The sequence below is a fragment of the Neophocaena asiaeorientalis genome, unplaced genomic scaffold, assembly GCF_003031525.2.
Source record: "Neophocaena asiaeorientalis asiaeorientalis breed wild unplaced genomic scaffold, Neophocaena_asiaeorientalis_V1.1 scaffold62, whole genome shotgun sequence".
NCBI classification, from domain to species: domain Eukaryota; kingdom Metazoa; phylum Chordata; class Mammalia; order Artiodactyla; family Phocoenidae; genus Neophocaena; species Neophocaena asiaeorientalis.
Window position 1 is genome coordinate 8,128,261 of NW_020175191.1, and position 20,713 is coordinate 8,148,973.

General features: G+C 39.2%; 1 protein-coding gene across 1 annotated transcript in view; it reads left to right on the top strand.

The window, feature by feature from the left end:
* Window positions 1–4,504: 4,504 nt before the first annotated feature.
* The window catches only part of LOC112413003 (dimethylaniline monooxygenase [N-oxide-forming] 5-like), a 28,744-nt gene continuing 12,535 nt past the window's right edge, over window positions 4,505–20,713 (top strand). The window contains exons 1-3 of the mRNA XM_024764807.1: window positions 4,505–5,367; window positions 16,103–16,307; window positions 19,042–19,184. Of these exons, the coding sequence (XP_024620575.1) occupies window positions 5,233–5,367; window positions 16,103–16,307; window positions 19,042–19,184 (483 nt within the window). The 5' untranslated portion in view covers window positions 4,505–5,232. The remainder of the gene's footprint in view (window positions 5,368–16,102; window positions 16,308–19,041; window positions 19,185–20,713) is intronic.

Consider the following 20,713-nt stretch of genomic DNA (forward strand, 5'->3'; position numbering starts at 1 on the left):
GCCTGTGCTCCGCAGCGGGAGAGGCCATAGCAGTGAGAGGCCTGCGTACCGAAAAAAAAAAAAAAAACACCATGAGATAATACCACACACCCACAAGAATGACGAACAGTACCAAGTGCTGAGAGGCTATGAAGCTACTGGAGCTTTTATATATTGCAGGTGAGTGTATAAAATGGCACCTCTTTTGAAAACTTTTTGGCAGTTGCAACTAAAGTTAAACATAAACCTACCCTATGACCAAGCAATTGCACTCTTAGGCACACAAGAAAAATGAGAGCAGACGTCCACAAAAAAAGACTTGTTCAAGAATAAAACACCTTCATTACACCAAAAAGTGGAAATAACCCAAATATTCATCAATAGGAGAATGGATAAACAAATTATAGATTCATACAAATAAAAAGAGCAACCTACTGATACACGCACTACCTGGATAAATCTTAAAATCACTACATTGTGTAACGATTCCAAGCACAGAGAGTATATACTATGTAATTCTATTTATATGAAGTTTGAGAACAAATAAAAGCATCAGATGTTAAGTAGACTTATTTTGGTTTTCATTTCACAATATACAAATATTCAGATGCACAGGTGTTGTACACCTGAAACTAATATGTTACATGTCAATTATACCTCAGTAATAAAAAACAAACAAAAACAAAAGGAAACAATGCTTACCTCTGGAGGTGGATATTGGCTGGGAAAGTGCACAAGAAAACCCTCTGTATGACACCTCTGCTCCACATCCATCATTACAGTCATCCTAGCTCTGAACCATACCTAGAAGCATCTCCTTCTCATGATCTCCCCTGTCCTCACCCTAGGACAAGTCTCAACTGTCTCTGATGTGCAGGCCACAAGAAGGACCCTGTGCCTGAAGACTGAATGGGAGGACAAGAGCCCCCAGAGACTCATCAGATATGAGTGCTGTTCTTCTCAATGTGAATGAGCCGTTACCACAAAACTTCCATTCGAATGATCCAGAATTTTAACTGATTTTCTTTTGAGCTTCATTTGGTTTTTACAATATTTCCAGTGCCTTAACCATAAAAAATGACATTGGTTCTATGGGAAAATGTATTCTGATTTTCAACAATTGTTAAAATTGATTAACTTTTTAGAACCCAGTCATTTCTTCATTGGAGATTTTCCTCTTGTTTTTATGGTATTTTTAAGTATCTCTAAAGCTTTTTAATGGGTTTATATTCTGTATTTCCAATCATCTTTGAAAATCACGAGGGACAGGCTCTTCCATTACTTGTGTTTGTGTGTTAGAGCATGGCATGCAGCACTGGATGCACAGGAAGCACAGCTGAAATGGAGCAGGACCCTATGGTCCTCCCCCCACCCCCCATGTCCTCTGCCTGCCTTTTGTCCGTAGAAGAACTTTAGTCAAAGTTGAGCCTGTATATACTCACTTGCAAATTTGCAGTTAGCCTAAACAGAGAGAAAATTTGAGTCAAGGTTTAAAACACTTTACAAGTAATTTTAAAACAACATAAAACATATTTGCCAAGTTTAAAAGTAATTAATTACAAAACACAATTAAAGTAGTGGAGCAGGGCTTCCCTGGTGGCACAGTGGATGAGAAGCTGCCTGCCAATACAGGGGACACGGGTTTGATCCCTGGTCTCGGAAGATCCCACAGGCCGCGGAGCAACTAAGCCCTGTGTGCTACAACCACTGAGCCTGTGCTCTAGAGCCCGCAAGCCACATCTACTGAGCCCATGTGCTGCAACTCCTGAAGCCAACGTGCCTAGAGCCAGTGCTCCACTACAAGGGAAGCCACCGCAATGAGAACCCTGTGCACCGCAACAAGGAGTAGCCCCAACTCATGGCAGCTAGAGAAAGCCCATGTGCAGAGACAAAGACCCAACACAGCCAAAAATAAATAAATAAAATAAATAAGTTTATTAAAAAAAAAGTAGTAGAGCATTAAAATTACATTTTAAAATACTAAGTTTTAAAAGTACTTCTTGTATTGTTCTGAAATTCTAAAACCGATTCAGTAGGGAGACATTAATATTCAGTTTATAAAAGTATTCATCAGTTTTCCTATAACTAGGCATCTCTAGTACATTCAGAATTATCCAGTTTACAAGTAATTCATTTATAAGTTAAACTTCCAATAGGTAAAATGGTTGCATTAAAACACTTTTCAGAATTTTATTTTTAAAAGTACTATTATACTATAAGTTCACATTTATAACTGAAAACTTTTATGAAAGTTATCAGTCTAAAAAGTTACAGGTCCAAAGAATATTGATACTAATATTAATTAGGGTTGTCTTAACTGCTGTAAAAAGCAAAATTAAAAATCCTATAGCATAAACAAAATAGCAATTGACTTATCTCTCATGTAACAGTCCAAGATTAATAGATCCAGATTAGAAGATCCAGTCATTTAGGGCCCCAATCTGATAGTGGACCTACTTCAATACATAGTTCCCAAACATCTCTCTGTTATCATTATTCTAGGCTACAGGAAACAAGAGTGGGCAGAAGTCCAGGGAAAACCATTGCCTTTTAAATGGGTTAGACAGAACTTAGTGAGAACTTAATCATATGGCCACGTGCAGCTGCAAGAGAAACTGGGAAATACTGTTGCTATTTGAGCAGCCCCATCCCAGCTACAGTCCTATAATTCTGTAATAGGAGGAAAACAGATTTTAATGAAGAGTTAGCATTGTCTGACACCCCTCTAGCCACAAGAATTCTGTGTTCATCCTTCTCCTGATATGCTCATCCCCACCCCAAGGGAGACAACTCCAAATTCCATCCAGGTGCTACATCCAGCTCAGATTCTGGGATCTCTGGGTGACTTGCAATCATCTCGCTCAGACTCAAATTGGCTTTTTGTGGTCCAGCAGCTCATTAACTCAAAGGAAGTCACTAACTTCTCCAACAGCCAATAAACCATGGTCTAATAGAAACAGGATGATTATATGAGAACTTCTTGTTCTTTAGTATTCAGTGGCCCTTCTGCTGCCATAAATCTTGGGGAGAGATAAGACAAGAGGTTAATATTTTTGAAATCTTAAGGGAGAGGCATTTAATCAACTGGAAAAAAAAACCCTGCTTTTTCTTTCTACGAGAAAGTAGCATTAGACAGAAGAAAAGATATTTGGTGACAAAAGACATTCTATTTCATGGTATTTGATGGTGAGGACACTAGTTAAATAAGGGATTTCTGGAGAAAAGTGAGAAGAGAATCCAGAACAAAAGTAAATAGTAGCTTTTTTTTTAAAGAAAAATACAAACTTTTTGATTAGCTTGTCTTAAGATGACTATTGAGAGATTAATGACATTTTGATAATAAGAACCATATCAAAAAGACAGAACCACATCAAAACACAAAAACACTTTAATTACTGGGAAATATATATAACTCCATCCTTAAGCTAATTTCCCTTTATTCTCTCATTAGGCTATGTTGATGTCATGTGTTCCCCACTGTGTGTGTGTTTACGTGTGTGTGTGTGTGTGTTCATATAATTCAGACCATATTTTGAACAGGAGACTTCCTGATGGAGCCAAATGATTTCCCAAACAAATGATCTATTTTTAAATATATTTTAAAGTAGTTGAAATAAGGCAAAAGCTAAAAGCAGTTCAACTAAAGTGTGAACTGTAAAGGCAGGAGTTAGGCAAAGAAAGGGGATGCAATAGAGAGCTGAGAAATGGACAAAGGACTTGTGGCTAAAAAAGATGTAAAAATATCCTCATAAAGGAGCAGTACATATAGTGATTGAAGCCAGACTGCCAGGTGTAACTTCCTGCCTTTCCACTTACTTGCAAAAGAAGTAGTTGATAGTACGTTCTTCTTGGGATTGCTGAGATGTAATTCTTGGGATTACATGTATCCATTCCCATTGTATCTTTTGTACCATATAAGGTAAACCCTTGAGAAATAGTGATTGGTCTGGGAAGGATACTTTTGGGGTGATGTTAGTAAGTCAAAACCCAGTGCTGGAATTATTGGCATCAAATCATCTTCAGCAAGGTTGACTCAGGGAGTAGTATGAGGTGCACAAAGATGCATGGCATCTGTCACAACCCAGCTCTCCCAGAACCCCTTACACCTGTCAAAATAGACTCCTGGGTTGAATAAGCCCCGATTCTGACCCAGTGTATGAAATCCTATATCCATTACATTGGTCTTTTCCGAATAATTTGAAATTTTTGTTACATTTTAAAAGTGTAATCACACGGGTAGCTGTGTGTTTGTAATCACACAGATAGCTGTGTGAGGGAAGTTCTTTTTTACAATATTTTTATTTTTTTGAAATTATCTGTTTGTGTATCAGTCTTCTCTACTAAACTATAAGCTCCTCTAAGCAGGAAACTTAATCCCCTCACTCCCCACTGTACCCCAGCGCCCAGCTCAGTGCATGGGTATTTTAAAGTAAATTTCTTCCCGTAGCACGGAAGCAAAGATCCGATTTGTGGGGTTGGGGTTTGGCTTGGAGATGTGGACGAGGGGCCGGGATGTGTTCTGACAGATCTTCTGAAAGACAGATGTTCTTCGCTTAAGCTTTTGGAGCAAGACTTGCTTCGGGGTTGTTGGTGACAGTTTCCCTTCACCAGTAGGAGTCTGTCACTATAAGACAACACCAGGAAGTTAAAAGTGAATGGGAAGGGCGGGTGATGGAGATTCCGGCCCCTAGGGTCTCCCCTGAGAGTAGCTGAGAGTGCGGGCAACTGCAGGTGAAAAACAGAGAGGGCATAGGGTTAATTTTTTCTGCCCAGAGCAGGTTTGGCCCACGTTTTCTCCCCTCTGTGGGGCAATGGGTGCTGCGGAGTGGGTGGTGTGTTGGCTGAAAGGAGGTGGAGCTGAACAGCCCCTCCACATTGGCTATTGCTGCTGTTTGTACTTTGTTGCTTTACATTTCTTTGCAAAGAGCTGAAAGTGCAGTGCCCTCCAGATCGCAGCTGAAGGATCTGCCAGTGTTGGGGCAAAGGCAGCGAGGTCGGGCACCGCAGCAGAGCTCTCAGCTCTGGGTCTTCGAGGCACAGGGCTCACCCATCCAAGGTGTAGTAGTTCCCGGTGGTCCACGAGGACACTGGAATCTGGGTTCCCCAAAGGCACCTGCTGCTGCAGAATTTATCTAAATGCCACGTTCAAGCTCTTCTTTGAAAGGTGTTAACTGATGTGTGCTTTCTGTCTTTTGTCATCCTTTCTTTAGGACAGGTTACACTGACACAGCCCGGTGACGATCTCTGGAGACCATGACCAAGAAAAGAATCGCTGTGATTGGGGGAGGAGCGAGTGGGCTCACGTCTATCAAGTGCTGCCTGGAAGAAGGCTTGGAGCCCGTCTGCTTTGAAGGGACTGATGACATTGGAGGACTGTGGAGGTTTCAGGTAAATCTGGTTCCTTAATACTTGGAACTCTCGCCGTAACTAGGTGCATAAGATATTTTACCTCGTGTCAGGAAGTATAATGGGCTTCACAGTGATTAGACCTGCCAGACTTCAACCTGCTGACCTCCTCTCAGCAGCCATCACCTCAGGTTCTTTGCAGGCCCTCTTTCCCTATGCTGGCAGCAAAATGGGACGCAGGTATCACGCATTTTTTCCTTCACTGATGTCTGTGAAAATGGCACAGAGATCATTTTCATTTACAGATCTTCCTTGATTTACAATGAGGTTACATCTTGATAAGCCCATCGTAAATTGAAAATATCCTGTTACAAATGTGTTTAATACACCTAATCTACCTAACACCATAGCTGAGCCTAGGCTACCTTAAACGTGCTCAGAACACTTACATTAGCCTACAGTCAGGCAAAATCATCTGACACAAAGCCTATTTTATAATAAAGTGTCGAATAGCTCATGCAATTTATTGAATGCTGTATTGAACATGAAAAACAGAATGGTTGTTTGGGCACAGAATGGTTGTAAGTCTATCAGTTGTTTACCCTCCTGATACTTCCAGCTGACTGGAAGCTGCCACTGCCCAGCATCACCAGAGTATGTTACAAAATATCGCTAACCCAGGAAAAGATCAAAATTCAAAATTCGAAGTGTGGTTTCTATGGAATGTGTATTGCTTTTGAACCATTTGTAAAGTCAAAAAATCACAAGTTGGGCACTGTCTGTAATGAGTTTTGCCGCTATCCAGGAAAGGGTAACAATCTTGATGGGGGGGTGTAGCAGAATGGCAGACATGTAAAGTGGTTGCTCTTGGTCTGCGTTCATCGGTACTGATATCAGTCCATCCAGATTCTGGTTTTATTGGCCTGGGGTGTCAATAAAGGTCTCCACTAGTTATTTTTAATGCGCAGCCAACATGGAAACCTTTGCCCTTCAGCTTCTACCCCAGCTTTCCCAGGTGATAAATGAGGATCACATTGCGTGTTGAAAACAAAATCGATAACAGTTCATTGAACAAACATTTCTGAAGCTCAAACTTTGTTAGATGGTGTGGAGACACAGAGTTATATAACCTCCTGCCACTGCCCTCAGGCATTCTGCAGTTTAGCTAAGGATGTGTGGAGAAAAGACTTCTGAGGTGGATGGGATAAACTCTGGTGCAGGTCTGCGTTCATCGGTAAGTGATCTAGAATACTGCTAACAACTCCTTCCAGGAATCCCCCTTTTCAATCTCTTCTAACCTTACTGGTTTTTTTTCTTTTCTTTCTTACCTTCCTTCCTTCGTTGCTTCCTTCCTTCTTTAAACAATTCTCTAATGATTCTAGTGCTTGAATAGGATATAAAATCTGGCTGCCTTCCTTGCTTTGCACTTTTCCTTCACTTGAGAAATCAAAGCAGTAGTCCCGTCTTCAGAGAAGGGCAGAGGGCACCTGCAACTGGGTTTTCTTGTCCTTGCACAGACTCAGTTTTAAAGTTGAGCTGCTTTAATATGCACACTGAGCCCTGCAACTTGTTACTAACAGTTAAGGTATCTTCTTACTTAAATGATAGTTAAGCTTATTATATGTTAAAGAATATCACCCTCCTTAACTGATCTCCAAAGCAATATCCATTGGGTTTGCTTCTCAACTCACTTTTTAATCCAGTGTTTTAAGTGTATTAAGATGTCCAGATTTGTTTCATATTTCGCAAAACGAACACGGTGCTGGCCAGCTACGTAGAAGTGGTTCCATTCGTTCATAGCATTCCTTAGTAGAACAGCAGTACAGTTGTTTTGCATCTGGGCTCCGTCTTGGGGACTAACTCTATTTGACAATCGTCCCTATTCGGATCTGGGTGGATACTCCTTAGCACACCATGCATGCCTCGGTCATAGTCAGTCTTGGGCATGGCTGAAAAGACTGTTAATAAATATTTTGTAATCAATAGGAAATTTTACTTTTGAAATCCAGCCACAGCATGGTGTAGACGTTAAGAGCACATCTGGGTTCAAATCCTACTGTGACCTTGGGGAAAACCATTAACCCTCTCTGTACCTCTGTGTTGTCATCTTTAAGAAGGAGATAATACTGGCACCCACTTCATAGAGTTACTGTGGGGATTAAGTGAATGAATACTTATGTCATCACTAATAACAGTGGCACAATAATTGCTAAACATCAGTTATTATTCAGTAGGCCTAGAGTGTGGCCCACACATTTGGTGTCTCGTAAGCATCCTAGCCAGGTCTGGCAATTACTGACCAGGCATGAAATTAGTGAAGGGTCCACCGTCCTACCTGATTATCAGGTTTTATTTCCAAAGTGGTTTAAACTTCTTCTCTGTTAAAGACCCAATTTGGAGTGTTTTCTGATTATACTCTTGGCAAAATTTCAGCACCTTATAAATTGCTTTCTTGAAAATAAATAAGCTATATTTCATCATAATGCTCTGACTACTGTTAAGACGGACCACATCTGTGTCTATTACATTATATACAACATACATATATTTTACATATATTATAAATGCACACACAAACACCACTATATTTCTAGAGCCACGGGGGATGCCTGGCATATATTAGGCACCAAATATATTTATGTTTTATAAATGAATCCTATAGAAGCAAAATATCTTGGGTGGCTGCTTAGAATGCTTGTAGAAATAGAGACCTTCATTCTCACATATTCCACAGTTACACAGTTGTGGAGCCTGAGGTATTATAAACATCCATTAATTGCAGATTAAACATGTTTTACATGCTGATGCTGGTTTCCTCAAGAATTGCCTCAGATCTGCTTTTCTGTGACCCCCTTGCTTGTTATTTGGAGCCTTCCTCTCCCCCATTCTACCCCCCCTAAATTTTCTGTAATTCATTGGGGGTTTCATATATAGGATCGTCCCAAGCACTTTGGAATTCCACCATTGCTACCGGGTGTCCAGTAAGCCGCTGGCAACTCAGGGCTTCCATTTTCTCTTTCTTGTAACAGGTCTCAGGGACTCAATATAAATTTCTTTCTTCTTGATCTCCTCATTAAAGTTAGACCAGACTGATGGTGAAAAGTCGGTAGAAATGTGAGACATATCACTTTAATTTTCATACTGCAATATTACTTTATGAACGAAATAGCTTAAAATGATAAATCCCTTATGAAATGCTGAGGGGAAATAATTTTTAATATTCTTTAGTCAATCTGAATTTTAAAAATCCTTAAAGCATACCAAAGCAGTGCTTCTCCAACTTTAATGTGCACATGAATCCCTGGAGCTTTTGCTGAAGTGTACATTCCGATTCATTAATCTGGGGTGGTGCCAAGATTCTATATTTCAGGTAAAGCCCCAGGTGATGTTGATGCTGGTGATCTGATAACTAGAGTTCACGTAGTGAGGTTCTAAAGTGTATATGTGATACAAAGGTACCATATGGATATAATATAATATAAAATGGGCATATTTATAACATTTTAATTTAAAATATGAAATTAAGTAATAAACACCCTTAGTTGAATAGGCGTTCTTAATTCTTAAATATCAACCACCTCCCCCCAAAAAGACAACTGAATGGACACAAAAATACTTAAAAGAGGGTAACTGTAGAGCAGTGGCTGTCAGCTTTCGCTGCAACACTGAACAATCACCTGGGGAACTTTAACAAACTTTAACAAATACTGATATCAGTCCATCCAGATTCTGGTTTTATTGGCCTGGGGTGTCAATAAAGGTCTCCACTAGTTATTTTTAATGCGCAGCCAACATGGAAACCTTTGCCCTTCAGCTTCTACCCCAGCTTTCCCAGGTGATAAATGAGGATCACATTGCGTGTTGAAAACAAAATCGATAACAGTTCATTGAACAAACATTTCTGAAGCTCAGACTTTGTTAGATGGTGTGGAGACACAGAGTTATATAACCTCCTGCCACTGCCCTCAGGCATTCTGCAGTTTAGCTAAGGATGTGTGGAGAAAAGACTTCTGAGGTGGATGGGATAAACTCTGGTGCCCTGAGCTTTCCGGGGCCACCACACGACCTCTTACCAGCAGATCTCAACCTTGTCTACACATTAGAGAAGGAGCAATTAAAACAGGGTCCCTGGGCTTCCCTGGTGGCGCAGTGGTTGAGAGTCCGCCGGCCGATGCAGGGGACACGGGTTCGTGCCCCGGTCTGGGAAGATCCCACATGCCGCGGAGCGGCTGGGCCCGTGAGCCATGGCCGTTGAGCCTGCGCGTCCGGAGCCTGTGCTCCGCAGCGGGAGAGGCCACAACAGTGAGAGGCCCGCATACCGGGGGGGGAAAAAAAAAAAAACAGGGTCTCTGGGAGTAAGGACCAGGCATTAGTATTTTAGCGTTCCCCAGATGAGTCCAGTGTGAGTACAACAGTCCTAAGACAGCTTCTGTCCCACAGGATTCTGAGAGTCTGTCAAAGGAACAGTTCTCACTCCTCCCACTGAAGGGGAGTCATTTTTCTCCTTTCTTCTGCCCTTACTATTGCCTCCAGTCCCTTCAGTTCCAATTACACTACCCTACGTCCCTTGTTCTCTCTTTTCTCATATGAACTTCCTACTCAATGCGAGTCATGTGCTTAGGCAGGAAATAGAATCAAGATACATCTCTAGAGGGCAGATTATTCGCCGATGGTAGGAAATACTAAAATGCAGGAGCAGAAGCTTCTTTTAATACTCACTGACCCAGTACTGCTCTGCCCTCACTCTCTTTTGTAAAGCGGTGAGTTGACAGTAATGAACCCTACGTAGGGTCCAATCAGGTGTTTAGAAGGGCTTGAAGGTTTTTGTTGACACACAATAACACTTTGTTGTCTTAGTTACTTGAAAAAGAATACAAATATATGATTATTGTCACAGGGGTAAGATCTGTGATTCATTTAGCTCAGTGAACCCAACACACCTGGGGTGGAAAGCATGACTCTACTCCTTGTACTAAACTTTGAACCCTTGGAAAACAGGGACAGACTTGTATTTTTTAGCATTAATATAGTGTTTTTATTACAGAGAGACTTTAGAAATATCTACTGAATGAAGTCAAATTTGATAGTTAGGAATGTGTCTACCCCTGTCCCCTCAAACATCTTGGTTCCAAAAGGACCCTACCACGCATTAATTTAATTTAAAAAAAAAAAAACGTTCTATGTACAAACAACATGTTTAAATAAACTTTGAATTTTAGAACTGTGTTAGATTTACAGAATCATTAGGAAGATAGTACAGAGTTCCCATATACCCCATGCCCAGATATTATTAACATCTTACATTAGTATGATACATTTGTCCTAATTAATGAACCAGTATTGATACATTATTACTAGTTGAAGTCCATGCTTTATTCAGATTTACTTAGGTTTTTTCCTAACGGCCATTTCCTGTTCCAGGTGTTCCCATCCAGAGCACCACAATGCATGTAGTTGTCATGTCTCCTTAGGCTCCTCTTGGATGTGACAATTTCTCAGACTTTCCTTGTTTTTGATGACCCTGACAGTTTTGAGGATTACTGGTTAGGTATTTTATAAAACGTCCCTCAACTGGGATTTGTCTGATGTTTTCATCATGGTTAGACTGGGGTTATGAATTTTGGGGAGGAAGGCCTTAGAGGTAGGGTGCTGTCCTCATCACATCGTATCAATGGTACACACTATCAAACTTATCACACCGATTGATGTTAACCTTGATGACCTGGCTTGAGATGGTGTTTATCAGGGTTTGCCACTTTAAAGTTGCTCCTTTTTTTCTCCCTTGTCATACTATACTCTTTGCAAGAAAGTCACTAGTCACAGTCCACACGTAAGGACAAAGTTGGCTATTCTAGGCCTTTTTTCTTTCCACATAAATTTTAGAATCAGTTTGTCAATATCTACAAAATAGCTAGCTGGGATGTTGATTGGGATTGTGTTGAATCTACAGATCAAGTTGGGAAAACTGACATCTTAACAATACTGTCTTCCAATCTATGAGCACAGCATATCTTTCCATTTATTTATTTATGTTTTTCTTCTTCTGTGTTTTATGGTATCTGCATATAAGTTTCATACATATTTTGTTAGATTTTTACCTAAGCACTTCATTTGGGGGGAGTGTTATTATAAATGGTACTGGTTTTTTAATTTCAAAGTCCAATTTTTCATTTCTGGTATATAGGAAAGTAAGTGACTTTTGTATATTAACCTTGTATCTTTCAACCCTGCTATAATTGCTTATTAGTTCCAGGAATTTTTATTTTTAAATCTTTGAGATTTTCTACACAGTCATATAATCTGTGAAGAAAAATCATTTTATTTATTCCTTCCCAATCTGTATACTTTTATTTCCATTTCTTATCTTATTACATGAGTTAGGATTTCTAGTGCAGTGTTGAATAGAAGTTGTAAGAGTATTCTTTACCTTGTTCTCAATTTTATGGGAGGGAAATTGTCCATTTTCTCACTATTAAGTATGCTGTTAGCTGCAGGTATTTTGCAGATGTTCATTATTAAATTGAAGATGTTTCCCTCTATTCCTAGTTTGTTGAAGTTTTTTATCATCAAGGTGTAGTATAAACAACACTTCTACAAAAATAAAAGAAAAACTTCTACCTCCTTAATAAATCAATTTGTTTTTCCTACTTTGAAGTTTTATTGATTTAAAATAAATAAAATATACTCATATAACAGGGGAGAGATTATACAATGTATAATTATATAGACATGGATAGACATAGGTATACAATTGCCCTAGGCATACATAATATTATATATTTGGTGATTAGAATTGACCTTAATTTTATAATATTACTTTTTCCACTTAAAGTTATATCATAGACCATTTTCAGTGTTCCTCTACAGATTTCAAAATCATAGTTTTAAGTATCTCCAAATTCAGTCTCTATAATTCACTCATTAATTCATTTCAAAGCATTTATTAAGCATCCAGTATATATGAGGTACTGTTTTGATGACAGAGATGCAAAAAATTAGACACAAATCCTACTTTCGGGTACCTCACAGTCATAGAAACAAATGCAGAATATTGTGTGTTCTAATTTGCCTTGATGGCAATCTGAGCAGAGAGTTTTGGCAGCTTGGAGGTTGAATGCGGCATTTGACTCAGTGGAGAGAACAAGAAATACTTCATCAAAGAAATGACATTTGATGTGACTCTTGAATTATAGATAGGAATTTTCCAAATGAAGAAGCAGTACTATACTGTTACAAAAGTTTAAAGTTGTGAAAGAGTCTGGAATGTTTCAACAACAATTTAATGACTCAGAAGCTTGAAATTAACTGAGGAGAGCACTCAATGAAGATAAAGATAGACTGGGATAGATTGTGAAATATGCTGAGTTTCAAAATAAGAAATTTGCTTTTCCAAATGGAATCAGTAGAGCCCATTAAGCAGTGGGTTGACAGGATCTGCTTTGAATTTAGCAGGATACTTAAGGAGTGGTGTGGAAGGTAAATTCTGCATCATATTGAGATACCATAATTTACTAAACCCTTTTCCTATTGGGGGAGGGGGGCATTTTAAGTGGTTTCTAATTAATAGATATTTTAAATACTATAAAATGAATATATCTATGCATTTGATTTTATATTATTTTGCAATTTTCCTTACAGCAAATTTTTGTGAATAAGATAAAAATATCTTATTCGACTGTTTTTGCAATAAATTTTGATGTATTTCATTAGTTTGTTTTGCATTTTGTGAAAATTATTTCCTTTTTCTATATGTACCTTTCTCAGTATAATTCAATGTACATCTATTAAATATCTACTAAGTGCTATTTATAATTTTATATGCTGTGGGAAAGATCATGAATACAAGTCAAGGGGCCTACAATCTAGTCGGGGAGATAAAGAATAGACTCCAAGACATTATGGAGGTCTTTGAATCCTAAGCTGAAAAATATAAACTAGAGAAAATGGGGCAGCATCTAAAATTTTAATTAGGGCAGAGATACAACCATACCCTAGAAAGAATATTTTGGTTGAAATAGGTAGGATAGATTAGAAGAGACCTGTGGAAACATTATTAGCAGCCAAAGGGAATGAGATCTTGAAGTATGGGGCAGAGAAATGGGAATGATCTATTCAGGATTCTGAAATTGAAAAATTCTTCTCTAAAAATGGGAGGAAAATCATCTCTAATGTGGGCAAAACCAATGAACACTCTCCTTTGTGGCCATTTAATGTTCAGTAACATCCATACATCTTTTTCTGGAATACAAAGAGAAGAGGGGGTCCAAATTGGTTAAGGTAATTTTCCATAATCAAAACAATTTTTAAAAATTCTAGTAGAGTTGAAAAGTCATCATTTATGATATCTCAGTGAGAGGCTAACATAACAATCTGGGTAGCTATGGCGCTATTTTATGTGATCACTACAACACCCCCATGAGGTAGTTAATAGAAGTTTTTGAGGAAGCAAAGAAGATAACCTTGATGGGGAAGGAACAGTGAACTGGGGTTTGGTATCAGCTAGAGCAATGCTTCTCTGTTTTCAGATGCATCTGAATCACTTGAGGGTTTTGCTAAAAGTCAGATTCTGATTCAGTAGGTCTGGGATGGGGCCTGAGAGTCTGCATTTCTACCAGTCTCCCAAGTGATGTCCCTACAGCTAGTCCACAGATCATACTTTAGGTAGCAAGGATCTAGAGCAGTGGTTCTCAAATTAAAGTGTATTTTGTGGGGCATTAAATGGTTCTGAGACCAATGCCAATGTGTGTGTATGTGCGTGGGCAGGGGGTGGTGCACAGATACCAGCAAACAATTCTCAAACACTAGCAGGATGTTCAAGAATTCAACTCAGTTCTGATGCTTACCTACCCAGATATAACATCAGATTCCACGAATTGAGGGCTCAGTCCTACAGGACTGCCCCCTCGAACCTACTTCAGACACCAGTCATAAGCCCTGGTTATTACCTGGGCTTCTGAACAACCACCTACAGATTGGAGGTTCCAATGACCCCCTGCTGGGATTTGGACTTCAGTTGCCATTCTCAAGTCCAGGTTGTTACCTATACTTCTGACCAACTGAGTATAAATCAGAAATTCCCATGAACCCCTTCCCCATTGGGTTTGATTAATTTGCTAGAGCAGCTACAGAATACAGGAAACCCATTTACTCACTAGGCAACTGGTTTGTTATAAAAGAATATAATTTAGGAACAGGCAAATGAAAGAGATACATAGGGAAAAGGACACTGAGCTTCCATGCCCTCTCCAGGCACACCACTCTCCCCTAGTCTCTTCGGTTCACCATCCTGGGAGCTCCCTGAACCCCACTCTTTTGGGTTTTTATGGAGACTTTATGACATAGGCATGATTGATGAAATCATTGGGCATTGGCTATTGATTCAACTTCTAGCCCCTGTCGCCTCCCCAGAGGTCAGGGGATAGGCAACTGAAAGTTACAACCCTCTAATCACAGTGTTTGCTCCATTGGTAACCAGCCCACAACCTTAGTTGCTTTCTAAAGGTCACCATATTAACATAACAAAAGACACTTTGTATCACTCTCAACAGTTAGGAAATTAGGAGAGTATTGGGAGCTCTGAGCCAGGAACTGTGGAAAAAGACCATATATGAGAATATATTTTGACCATCAGGATAACCAAATATATATTTCTTATAAATCACAATATTGCAGCATTTAGTTTATTTCATTTTTATGTTATAAATAATGCTGTCATTCACATCCTTTAACATAAATCTTTGTCTACAATGCTGAATCTTTCTTTAAAAGGCTAAGTTGCAAGGGTTTCATATACTTGTCACATTGCTGTCCAGAAAACACTGTACTAAGATCTCATTTCACCTCATTTTTGCTAACACTGAGTAATTGTATTTAGTAAAAACGAGGTAAAATGGGAACACATAGTGGACAGGATGTAAGTTAGTACAGTGTTTCCTGGAGGACAATGTGGCAAGTGCATGAAACCCTTGAAACTTCCCAAGGCTTTGAAATATACATACTATTTAAAAGACTATTACTCAGATGGGCAGTTCTCACTTGGAGTCTTATGTCATAGCAATAAGGTGACAGCTGAGACTGGATGTGTGCTATGACCTCCCTGCTCACATATTTAGAACGTCAGCTGGGATAACTAGACCTTCTGGGGGCTGGCTGCACATCTCTCTATCCCAAACATGCTCTTCATGTGGCTAGCTCAGGCTTCCTCACAGGATGGTGGTCTCAGGGTAGCTGGACTTCTTACGTGGCTGCTGACTTCCACCACAGCAAGCTAGAATCTAAGAGACTCAAGCAGAAACTGCAAGACTACTTATCACTTAGTCTTGGAAGCCATTCAGTATCATCCCAACTGCATGCTGTTGGTCAAAAGCAAGTCATAAAGACAACTTAGATTCAAGGGGAAGAGACTGCACGAGGGCACAAATACTGGGAGATGTGAAGGGCTGTGGGGAGGGGACTTTTTTCTTTTTTCTTTCGCTGTACGCGGGCCTCTCACTGTTGTGGTCTCTCCTGTTGCGGAGCACAGGCTCCGGACATGGAGGCCCAGTGGCCATGGCTCATGGGCCCAGCTGCTCCGCGGCATGTGGGATCTTCCCGGACCGGGGCACGAACCCGTGTCCCCTGCATCGGCAGGCGGACTCTCAACCATTGCGCCACCAGGGAAGCCCGGGACTTTTTAAATTGGCATTTCTTTCAGAAAACATTTTCAAATGTTTGTTGGCTGTTTATAAACCATGACCTTAATTCTCAAGTTGCTATGAATGCTTCTTATTTACTGCAGGAAGAACCTGAAGAAGGAAGGGCCAGTATTTACAAGTCAGTGGTCATCAACACTTCTAAGGAGATGATGTGCTTCAGTGACTATCCCATCCCAGATCACTATCCTAACTTCATGCACAACTCCCAGGTCCTGGAGTATTTCAGGATGTATGCCAAAGAATTTGACCTTCTAAAGTACATTCGATTTAAGGTAGGGAATTTCGTGGGTATCTCTGTGTTCTGAGTTGTTTGTCAAGTAAATGAATAACTGGTCTTATTTCCCAGTGCTTAGATTGGTTTGATATGCTCATGTATCTATCCTATCCAGACAGATTCTACTCTATGTCTTCTCTATGTCTGAAAATATACATGGAAAGGTCCCTCTTCTATGTATTTTGACTGCAGATCCAGGAAGCCCCCTTCATTTCATTGCCTTCATTCTATATCATTTGATTACAATAAAACAATGAGGGGAACTGACAGGTATGGGAACTTTAAAACCTTCTGTTTTCACAACTTGCTGCTTAGCCCTTTTATACTCTGAAGTACTTTCCAGTGCATTATTTATGTGACCACAACAACCCAGTGAAGTAGGTTTTGAAAACTTATGAGGGAACAAATAAGTTAAGTCTGGCGTAGAGCGAGGAACACTGAATTGGGAAGCAAAACCTTGAGTTCTAGTCTTTGCTCTACCACTAACCAACTTGTGACTTCAGACAAGTAAGTTCCTCAACGCTGATGTGTCTTCAGTTTATTTGTAAAACAAGATGACTGTACTAGATCACTTCACTGGTTCCTTCCTGCTGTAAAGTCTTCTGTGATACTCCTATCATTCTAAACCATGACCATAAAAGAATCAATACTTCTGACAGCTGGCAAAAAGCCCAAATCTTCTACCTTCTGAGCATTCTACTAAATCATGACTCTTTCTCTTTAACAACAAAATTAAAATGGCAATATCCAGTGACGACTTCCAAAGTCAATCATTTACAGCCTAGTGGTCCTTCACTTCTTTAAACACTTATTGAGGAGATTTTTTACCATACTAAACAGTGAAGACACAAAAACAAAAAAAATTAGTGAATTCACAGTCTAGTTATAGAGATAGAAAAATGAAGAGAAATTTCATTGTAAATATAATTATTAAAAATGAAGAGTTAGTGATAAATGCCACAGAAATCTATACATTGCAGCTCAGAGGAGGGTTGCTTAACCCATCAGGGCATCAGGCACCAGGAAGGTTTTCTTAGAGGAGATAATCCCAAGCTAAATGTTGAAGGGTGAGTATCTCCAAATGAAGAAAGAATAAAAGGATGATCCAGGCAGAAGCACTGGATAAAAGTAAGAACATGATACTTATAGAAGATAAGTAATAGTATAGAAGAACAATAAATAGTATAGAAGAACTGTATAAAAGTAAGAACATGACCGAGAAGAACAATAAATAGTATAGGATGGCTCGGGTATACAAGAGTGGTATCTATATTAGTCAACATCTTGGGATGAAATAAAGCTTATCCTGATTCTGCATATTCTTCTGAAAGGTGATGGGGTAACTTGTATTAACGCTATTTAGGAGGTAGAGATACCAGTAATTGGGGGGACTACAGGAAAATTACAAGGCTCTATATTTAGTTTTACAATAATTTTAGTTTTTTAAGGATAAAAGTTGATCTGCATTAGATTGAATGAGGGAATTTTTCTTTTTTAATTTTTATTGGAGTATAGTTGATTTATAATGTTGTGTTAGTTTCTGCTGTACAGCAAAGTGAGTCAGTTATTCATATAAATATATCCACTCGTTTTTAGATTCTCTTCTCATATAGGTCATTACAGAGTACTGAGAAGAGTTCCCTGTGCTATACAGTAGGTATTTATCAGTTACCTATTTTATATATAGTACTGTATATATGTCAATCCCAGTCTACCAGTTAATCCCTCCCCCACACCTTTCCCCCCTGGTAACCATAAGTTTGTTTTCTACATCTGTGAGTCTATTTCTGTTTTTTAAATAAGTTCATTTGTGCCATTTTTTTTAGATTCCACATATAAGCGATATCAAATGATATTTGTCTTTCTCTGACTTACTTCACTCAGTATGACAATCTCTAGGTCCATCCATGTTGCTGCAAATGACATTATTTCATTCTTTTTTATGGCTGAGTAATATTCCATTGTATATATTTACCACATCTTCTTTAACCTGAATGAGGGCTTTTTTAGCAATCGAGGAAATAAACAGAAATATTGAGTTTCTAAGGAAGAAAAGAAAGCTTAAAGAACGAGTTTAATTACAGTCTTTGGCCTGGATTTTCATTCTGAGAGGAAAAAAGCACTCTGTGTATAGTTTAGTGTATATAAGAACATATATACTCCAATTAGAATGGAAGTAGGTATTTACAGATGATGAAAAGAGGGGGTGAGGGATGGGCAAAATAGGTGAAGGGGATTAAGAGACAGAAGCTACCAGTTATAAAATAAATCAGTCACAGGGCTGTAATATGCAGCACAAGGAATATAATCAAAAGACTGTAATATCATAATAACTTTGTATGTTGCATAATCTATATAATTATCAAGTTACTATGTTGTACATCAGAAACTGATATAATATTATAAGTCAACTACACTTCAATTAAAAAAAAAATAAAGAGGGTGAAGAGACAAAAAAGAATGGAGGTTTTCTGAAGCAGTTTGGATTTGTGAGTCCACAGGTCTAAAACACTAACAGATCCTGAGTTCAGCAGACTACTTATAATAAGGAAATCACAAGGTTCCACTCTGAGGTGATGGGAAAAGAAAACAGGCAAAAATATTCAGAAAGGCAAGAATGCACCTGAGTAAAAGGAGAACATACAGAGAATATATGCATAAACTCTACACACTGCAGAAAAAATGAATGATTTAACAAATGATATCAGATAAACCATCACCCAGTAATAATTTTCCCTTCTCTTGCAGGAATTGAGAAGTTCAAAGGACAGTACTTCCATAGTCGAGATTATAAGAATCCAGAGAGTTTCACTGGAAAGAGAGTCATTATAATTGGCATTGGGAATTCTGGAAGCGATCTGGCTGTGGAAGTTAGCCACACAGCCAAGCAGGTTTGAATTAGTAAATTATTTACTTTGCTTCACCAAGGAAGCTGCAGGTGGACCCAGCAGAGCGTGTGGATACCTGCACACAGCCCATCAGTGCCAATGGCAAATGCAGGGCTTGGTTTCACTGCCTCAGTTGGCAACATTTTGACTGATGATGTGATGGAGCCAAGGTTACAAGTTAGATTCCCATCATTCACTTGGCCTCACACTAAGGAATTTGGTCATGACCACAAACTGTGCTCATAATCTCACTCAGCTGTCTCTTCAGAGTGTGCCTCTGGCTTTTAAGAAGACCAGGTGATTGCTGGGAGAGCTTGTTAGAATGCAGCATTCAGAGTGTGGATCAACTGTTGGCCAGCAGAAGTGCTATGCTCTTATCTGAAGGAAAATGTACTCAGTCATGGAAAGCTTTTAACTCATAGGATGTTTGGGGAATTTTCCTCTTCATTCTTCTTCACTCCCCAAATGGAAAAAGGAAGCAGCCTAATCCTCCTAAAGACAACATGGGTATCAGTATGAAAAGCATCCACATTGTAGCACATGCAAGCAGCTCTCCCCAGCCTTTGCATACAATTAGGTAACACAGAATAACATTTACTCTAAAGGAATTTCTATGTCCTTGACGTTTTTTGGCTTCCTAGTTTGTTTTTTGTATCATAGCTTTTTTAAAAAAATAAATTTATTTATTTTAGTATTTATTTATTTATTTATTTTGGCTGTGTTGGGTCTTTGTTGCTGCGCACGGGCTTTCTCTCTAGTTGTAGTGAGCGGGGGCTACTCTTCGTTGCAGTGTGCAGGCTTCTCATTTCGGTGTCTTCTCTTGTTGCGGAGCACGGGCTCTAGCCGCATGGGCTTCAGTAGTTGTGGCACGTGGGCTCAGTAGTTTTGGCCCACGGGCTTGGTTGCTCCGTGGCATGTGGGATATTCCTGGACTAGGGCTCGAACCCGTGTCCCCTACACTGGCAGGCAGATTCTTAAACACTGGGCCACCAGGGAAGCCCTGTATCATAACTTTTGAACTGGGAAAAAAGTATCTTCATTATAAATTCCTAGAAACAGACATCATTAATATATTTTGTTATGCATGTCTTTATTGAATCATAATTTTGTTGGCAATAGGTAAATGCCTGGTTGTTCTTCAGTAACTTTAATTAAGCTGTGCTTCTCCACAAATTGTTTTTAAATTATTTTTAAAAATAGAAGTTTAATGCCACAACTTTGTTAAATGAACTTTACCCACAAACTCCATTCAATAACACTTCCCAGGTCTATCCCCATCTATCCCCACAAAACTGATTTCATACATTACTCCATGAATTAATTCAGCAAGCATTTATTAGGAAATAGGTATGTAAACAATAAAAGGTATGGGTGCTATGATAAAAGAATGTACCAGGTATGTGGTGGGGACCGAAGGCATGAGCTTTCTTTAACACCATTGGCTTGTTAAATGGTCAGTTATAGAGGAGCTGGGCCTTACAAGCATTGAGGAATTGTAAATTGCCAAAGTACAAGGCAGCAAGAGCAGGTGG